General features: G+C 30.2%; 1 protein-coding gene across 1 annotated transcript; it reads right to left on the bottom strand.

The window, feature by feature from the left end:
- Positions 1-1,343: 1,343 nt before the first annotated feature.
- LOC132029281 (putative Myb family transcription factor At1g14600) lies at positions 1,344-6,085 on the bottom strand. Its single transcript, XM_059418598.1, has 5 exons — positions 5,698-6,085; positions 5,010-5,086; positions 3,276-3,346; positions 2,418-2,502; positions 1,344-1,733 (listed from the first exon to the last, which is right to left on the bottom strand). Exons 1-5 carry the CDS (start codon positions 5,855-5,857, stop codon positions 1,461-1,463), a joined length of 666 nt encoding a protein of 221 aa, XP_059274581.1. The 5' UTR covers positions 5,858-6,085; the 3' UTR covers positions 1,344-1,460.
- Positions 6,086-8,543: the final 2,458 nt, after the last annotated feature.

Here is an 8,543-nt window from a genome sequence, read left to right on the forward strand (position 1 = left end):
CCCTAATGTGTCAATTTTTTTAAATTTAATTCATGCACTCACACTTTCACCTCCTCCTCCTGTGGTGGTGGAATGTTTGGTTTGCCCCTACCTTGTATATATAATAAATAAAATATTACTTCCTCCGTCCCATAATAAGTATCACCTTAGCCAAGAAAATTTGTGGCATAATAAGTGGCACCTTAGGAAATCAAGACATAAATTGACTAGTTTTTTTCAATTCTACCCTTAGACAATAAAGAACTCCCTCCATCCCATAGTGAGTGTCGCCTTAGCCAAATTTTTTTGTCCCATAATAAGTGTCACCTTAGGAAATCAGGACATAAATTGACTAATTTTTCCAATTCTATCTAAATGATGATTGGAAAAGCCACATAGTAACTTGGTATCATTGGATTCCCAATGTCAAAAGGTTACTTCTTTTGCATGCTCTAATCAAAAGTTAAAAGTAGTTTATTTCAATCATATAGGGGTAATTTGATAAACTTGACAATACATTATTGGTTTCTTAATATACGTGTTTTTGACTAAGGTGACACTTATTATGGGACGGAGGGAGTAACATCTAAATGATGATTGGAAAAGCCACATTGTAACTTGGTATTGTTGGATTCTCAATGTCAAAAGGTTTACTTCTTGTGCATACTCTAATCAAAAGGTAAAAGTAATTTATTTTTATTATATAGGGATAATTTGGTAAACTTCACATTGTATTATTAATTTCTTAATATGAGTGTTTTTGGCTAAGGTGACACTTATTATGGGACGGAGGGAGTACAAAGTAGGGGGAAATAAAACCAAAACCTCCCGATAATATATAATGTATAGATTATTATACAGTAAACGTTCTAGGTAATTTCCAATAGTTGAGTGACCATTTGAGCAATTGACTTCTTCTAACTGGAGTTTCAAATGTAATTTACGAAATTTCCATCGGTGTTCTTCGATAGACTATTTTATCTTCATAACCGACAACTCTTTAGACACTTACTAGGAGTTTGGCCATAGATTCCAAATATTTTTTTTAATTCATGCGAAATTTATAGAGTTGGAGCTAAAGAAGGAGTTGTGTTTGATCATATTTTTGCAAAAAATATTTGGAATGATATTTGTTTAAATGTACTTAAATACAAATTCAAAAGTGAAAAGTAAATAATTTTTATGGCCAAACCAGTCCTTAAATACTGTTGTTTCTATACGACCGTACCTAAATATTGTAGAAGTAGTTTTTGTACTGTTAAGTTCTTTTTCTTACCTATGTGTAGTCCGTTACAAGTATAAGATCATAAAGTAATCCACGTTGCAATTCTCTCTTGTCCATTCGTACAAGAAGTAGTTATAAATTCGTACAAGAACATTTATTATTGCAAAATGTACATAAACATAAGAAAAATAGTAAAAACTATCTAAGGGACTATTCTATCCTATACTCAAATAATTAACTAACGATAGAAACATGATCAAGAGAGAGATAAATCTAGGTTAATGTGAGAACTGTTTTCACTAGTGGAGTCAAAAAAGCTGCTTGAGGCATTATTAAATTGGGAGTAATTTTGATGATCATCATCTTTATCAGGCCAAAAATTTCTCTCAAAAAAGCTGCTTGAGGCATTATTAAATTGGGAGTAATTTTGATGATCATCATCTTTATTAGGCCAAAAATTTCTCTCATTTTCACATTCATCTTCTTCTTCCTCCTTTGTCATTCCACTACTTAAACTTCCTTCTGCTTCCTGAAAATGACAAAAACATAAGAAGGAAAGTTTAAATATGTACAAGTACAACATAACATTCACTTTTCTTGAAAAGGCTGTCCAATCTCTTTTAGAAATTAAGGAAAAAACAAAGAGTTTAAAGTTATTAGACCGACAGTGTAAAAAGTATTTATTTAACCAGGTAAATAATTGTAAGATAATTATAGGGAAGGAACAATATAAAATTTTTTACACTAATAATATATTTTAACATGTTGTAGCAGGTAATCTGTTTTAATAATGTAAAATTAAAAATTATAATATTGTAAAGTAATTTTACAGTTTCAGTGTATGCATAAAAGCTAGAAATCTCTATGATAAATATTACTTCCTCCGGCCTAATTTATATAGCGGTGTTTGACTGAACACAAAGTTTAAAAAAAAAAAAAGATTAGAAAGACTTTTTATATGGTTATAAACTATCTCATTAAGGAAAAAAATAGGAAGTTTACAGCTAAATTGTTTCTAAATATGAAAATATAGTATTCTTTTTAGAACATACACTAAAAAGAGATGTATGACACATATATTGGAACAGAGAAAAGATTAATAGGTAACCTGATAAAAATGGCAACTGCTTATCTGATGTTAGAATTCATAGACGTTTTTAAAAATCTTTATATTGTGAATCCCAAAATAAAACAAGAATGAAGACCATTATACCTGGTAGTCATAGTAATGGATATTTTCACCATTTTGGCTTCCAGATTCATTCTGCTTGCTGCTGTTATGAGCATGTTCTCTTAATCTTTTAGAAACATGCCAGAAAAAAGGATGTAAAAAAAAAAAAGGGGTAATTACTAATTCGTATACATAAGAAGTGATTAATTAGTGATAGATGAACCTTTATTTAATCAAAACAAGATCATATGATTCTGATTTCTGTCCCAGAAAGGCTGAGTTTTGTAGTACAAAATTCAAATTGGAAGCTTGAATGTCGGCTACGGGTTCGGTCAAATTTAATAGTTTTGGTTCAAATTCTATATTTATCTTTAAAATTTCATTGAATACATACAAATTATTAATCTAAAACCTAACAACTTAGAAATGTTTAGAATTTAGAACCCATAAGCTTCAATCCTGACTTCGTTTCTGCATAAGGTATGTACTGCTAATTAGTCAGGCTAAAAACTGTTTAAACTAATTAAAACAGTCTTAGTTTAATTTGTATAAGCTTAATTGATTTCTTTCCAAGTGCTATTAGCGCATTTTACATAGCCAAATAAAGCCGAAAGATTGTACACACCACATAAAATATGAGAGTGGTCAATTGAACATGCTTTGTTGGTATTGTGTATATAAAAAATATATTTTAAGTATATGGGTCAAAATCTACTCTGTACACGTACATATTAAATTTTGAATATTCTTAGCGAAATTTCTGATTTCCCCACTGCCTAGGATTTGTGATCTTGTTAATTGTTTTGGGCAAATGATGCAATTAATTAAATTAATTGCTATTCAATAGATTGAATTATTACCTATAAATTAACATTAGTTAAAAGGACGAATTAGACTTACAGTGGTGAAGACAAATTGAAATCTGGCATCATAACATGGAGGCTTGGATGCTCCTTCATGTTTCTATGCATCTGGTTTTCACAAATTCAAATCAATGAAGACAAAATCAGCAACTAGTATACTTTTAATAAAACCAAGAACATGTAACTATCTTTAAATTTGAGCAATACAACTTTCAAATAAAAGACACACTGTCATTGATAAAAACCACAGGTTCAAAAAGATTTAACAAACAAATTAACTTTGTGATAACTGTTTATTTATTACATTTATTAGTCAGTTTTCCAGAGCCTTCAACATAAATATTGTGAATGATCAAAAGTAGAAAAGAAAACTAAAGTTATCTTAGAAAATTTGTACTATAATTAATTGAAAATTTTCGGGGTTTTTAATTATTATTAAACAATGTTAGAACTTCTAGGGCTAGCATCTGTCTAGCTGCATGCATGCCTAACACAATTATATAGTTAAACAATATGTGCAAATCTTCCACTAATTTAGTTATTTACGGACCAATCTACATACCTACATAGATCTATAGATGCACTGATATTTACTCGAGTTTGTTGTGCCTAGAATATGAGTTACCATTTACTCCTTTTTGGGTATCATTCAATGATATCTAATAGGTTAGAAGTCTTAAAAGAAACTAAATCACAACTATCAAGCAGTAAATTGATTAGTAAATTGAATATTTTTGGAATTCGTCATTTCTTTGACTATAAAACTTCTGAAACTTGTAGTATTAACATGTCATAAAAATTGTGTGGCTATAAAAACTTCTTGTTAAGATTAAGATGAAAAGTTTAAATTGAATTGTTTTCAAATTTAGAAAGAAATTTTCTTTCGAAACAGATTACAAAGAAATCAGATTCTCATTAATTGAAACAGAGAGATATTTCTCTTGCACAGTGGACAAAAATCAAAAGGGGGGGGGGGGGTGGGGGGAACAGAATTTCTCAATTAATAATCAGAGAAATAGTGAAATTAAGGGCAAATCTTCCTAGGTTTAGACCAAGTCCAGTTGTCCCTTTCATAGGACTCGTCTTTTTTTGAAAAAAAGAACCAAAATTTTGAAGGTCATACTTATGATTTTAACTGGAAAATGATTGTCTCTCAAAAGCACAAGTTTTCAGTTCTCATTATGTTCTTTTTTTTTTTCCCCTTACTGGTAAAGTTGAATTTCCAAGATGAAATTGTTCTGGAACCTTTCTATCCAACAAAAGAATATAGAAATTCCTCTTACAGTTTCCAAATATGATGATAGTGGATAGAGGTCAGGCACCCATTACTTTTAGAACCAAATTACTACTATTGCTTTTATAGGGGTGGAGATAACGGTTCGATTACGAATTTGACAGAATCGAATAGTTTTAGTTCAAATTCTGTATTTATAAAAGGGTCAAGGGTTAAAAACACAGTTGGTGATAGTTCAAGTAGAAATAGTGAACAAGTGATAATTGAGGTGTGTTTTGCAAACTAATTGGTGATAGTTTAGGTAGGAAACTCAAAAAAGCGTGATATTTGAGGTGTGTTTTTGGCCATTATCTCTTTATAAAACTTCATGGAATATGCACATATTAGATATATTAACTGAGCACTCAATCTCAATAACAATTTTCAGATTAAAAATAGTTGAGCATTCATAATTTAAAAATCGTGAATCCATCACTTTGTTATTATGATGGATAGTGGGTGCAGCATATATATATATATATATATTACTCATAGTACCTGGAGATGGCTTTTGACATGAGAAATCTTCAATCCCTTTATGCCCATCATCTGCACAATTCTCTTTGGAGTTGCTTCTGTCAGTTTACAAGAAAGAAAAAAATCATTCCTTTTCCTCCTACATATAAAAGTGCAAATACTCCACGTGTTTAACTTAATTCAATATTGTTTTCGATTCGACATGTAGAAATAGAAAAATGATTAAGATGTACACATATAATTACTCATAGTAATACTCATGATTCTGATCGAGCTATTGACTCAATCCCAAACTCACCACGCAAAGTGGTGGATGGAAAAAAATTACTAATGAACCCTAACTTTTGAGCACGGAACATATATATACAAGTGAAAAATCACAATATGTCGACAAATATTAGATTCTAAACCCAAAATTTCAAATACACAACGGGTTCTTCAGTGCTTTAAAGACTGAATTCATTAAATTTAGATCTAGGATCCGTCCTGCACTACACCTCATTTTAAAGATAAAAGGGAAATCATTAAGCTGCATCAAATATAGGGCAACCAAATGACACTCTTCTAATTAAGTTAATTTTCTTTTGAGAAAACCGCACTTGAGGTTCCTAGAATTTCTTTGCTTATTATTGTTATAGTAGATATATAAAGTTATAAACAACAGCGACGTACTTTCTATATTTTGATCATTTATTCAGAAAGTACTTACTGCTTCTTCCACCAAGATGTTCAACAGATTGAATGAAGAGGTCATGAAGTTGTGGAGTCCATCTTAGACGTGGAGATGATGATTTCTTGTATTTTCTAACTTCCCTCATCTTTCTAGATCTTCTCATAATTTCTGGTGACATTAGGAGTATTTTCATCATATCAAATTTAAGCTAACTTGTAGCTTATATAAACATATGATGTTGTGTAAAAAAGGAAAGAACAAATATAGGAGTCTGAGATTATGGACTTTTTTTGGTTTGGGTGGACTTTAGGAAACATATCCTCTAATTCCTTGTCATTTCCTCCTTCAATTTCCCTCACGAGGGGATAAGAGAAATATTGGATAGGAAAAAGAAAACATACAGCCCTATTCGGAAGAAAGAAAATATCTTTGTAAAGTGACTTTGGAAAATGGTCGATTTAATGGTTATAAAAATGGTACGTCTAACCCATTTTTTTTCCGCCCGTGGCCGGGGCCTGGTATACCTCGTTTTAGGATTCTTACTAATTTGAATTTCGCACCAGAACGCTTTGGTAAAACTAACCCACCTAGGACTTTTTCCATTTCTAGGACTTCTAGTTTTTTAAGGGTTTTTTATATATATGTATATATATATATATATATATATATATCCCATCACAAATATCAGTGGTATGTATAACTTCTTAATCGCTATTTAAGTACCTTAGCTTCTTTTTCCTAATTGAGTTTGAATTTCAATGCATTGACAACGAATAATTTTTTATACCATCAGGTTGACCTATAACATGTAACTCTCCATAAAAGGTTTTATATGGTAACTTCAAAATAGTTTAACGACCTGCTATATATACACAGTTAAATTGCACGATTAATGGTAAAAAGTTTCGTTTACGTTGTCAATATATATAAGTTAAATTATACTATTCTGCAACAAGGAAAATGAAAATTATAATGCAATCATAATTTTCTTGATCTCAAAAAGAAATTAGGCAAATGAATCTATAAATATCTAATTTAACCCTAAACCCATACATTTAATTAAGAAGGGAAGCTTAGCTTGTTCATCTTTGAAATTTTCAATTCAAGGATAAGCACTCTATTTCAATTGACATACGAAAGTATTTAGTGATTGTATTCTTCACTTCAACTTGGGAAAATAACGTGCTAATTAAATAATTTTAACGCGAGAATAAAAATGATATTGCAAGTACAGTTGGGATTATAAACTATATTAACTTGAAATATGGTATTTAAGGATTGCTTTTAATAGTCTAATTAATTTGTGTGAAAAACTTTTAAAAAATAAAACTACAATTTATGTTTGATGCCCTAAAAATACTATTCCTATAATAATGATGTATCGTACAGTTTAGGCCCGATGATTAATAAATGATTGCATATAGACTATCGCCTTTAGGAACCGAGGAACTATTAGTGTCACCTAATTTTGCTGTTCTATATTGTTTGCGATATACGAGCCATTAATTGACAGGAGTAAAACAAAAAAAAAATACATTATCATATCACCTGAGGATAGTCAGGCCTCACTACCTTCTGTACCGGATAACTAGATCTGTTCATCAAGGCTTTGACAGATCATAAGAATAAACTAACTAATGTTTTAATCTTCAAGAGATCTCAACCTGAGACCTCATAATTCTCAACCCACTTCATTGGCATAACGTAATTATCAAGTAAACTAAATCATTTGAAAAATAAAACAGACAACCGGTTAATTAATACTACCAAATTTGTAGCTAATCTAAATGTTGAGATGGAAAGTCAAAGTTTGTGGTAACAAATTTAGCGACAATTTGTTGTTGTTTCATCATAAAAGTTGTCCGTCGCTAATTTTTTTTTTTTTTAATCGTAACAAGTTGAATTGAAAAATAAATAAGTTACTGAGAAAATAAAACAGAAAAACATATAAGCTACAATAAATTAAATGATCGCGTAAATTGTTTTTACAATGACAATATATATTTAAATTAAAAAGGCATAAAACATGGAAAGTCAAAGTTTGAACCAAGAAATTAAAAGGTATTTTTAATTCTCTTCCTTTTGTATAACCTAGGCTAAAGTCTCAAAATTCTCATGTCAAAAAAAGGCGGTGCCTACTTTTGGACCCCATCTCTTCTCTTCTGCCAAATTCAATGTGCATGAAGAAATTGTGCAGGTAACCCTAGAATTTCATGAAAGCACACATCTTCTTTTTTGCTAAAAATAAGAATAGAAATAAAAAATTGAAGTTAACTTGATAGTGCATAATTGTCTACCCTATAAAGGATATATACTAGCTAGGCTGTTTAGGTTCCAACATAAATTAAACTTACATTGCGTTTCACATTTGTTTGCCCTTTAGTTTTGGCAAAAAGAATGAAACAAATTCCTTCTACTTTTCACTGTTTGAGTTGATGTAATAGATACTTTAAATATTTATATATCAAACGGTGCAGTGGAATGGTTGGAATTCCTCCACTCTTAGAGGGTGTTTGGATTGACTTATTTTAAGTACTGCTTATTGATTTTTAAGCTCTTTTTCTACATTTATAACTTGAAGTTATAAGTTTAACTATTTAAATTGAACATAACTACTAACAATACAAAAATTCTCGACGGATATTTTCCTCGGAAATCTGTTGAAAATCCCATATTCTGATGGAAATTCTATAGAAAACTTTTTCGACGAGCAATTTTAAACGAAAAATCCATTGAAAATTCATGTTTTTTTTTTTTTTTTTTTTTTTAGTTTAAACCTCTTTAGTCCCTTGGTGGGCATACCCAAAAAATTCACAAATAACTACTTTTCGGTCCTTGTAATTGAAAATACTTATTATTACGGGAAATTAAATTCCATACGC

Source organism: Lycium ferocissimum, chromosome 9, assembly GCF_029784015.1.
Source record: "Lycium ferocissimum isolate CSIRO_LF1 chromosome 9, AGI_CSIRO_Lferr_CH_V1, whole genome shotgun sequence".
In the NCBI taxonomy this organism is placed as follows: Eukaryota; Viridiplantae; Streptophyta; class Magnoliopsida; order Solanales; family Solanaceae; genus Lycium; species Lycium ferocissimum.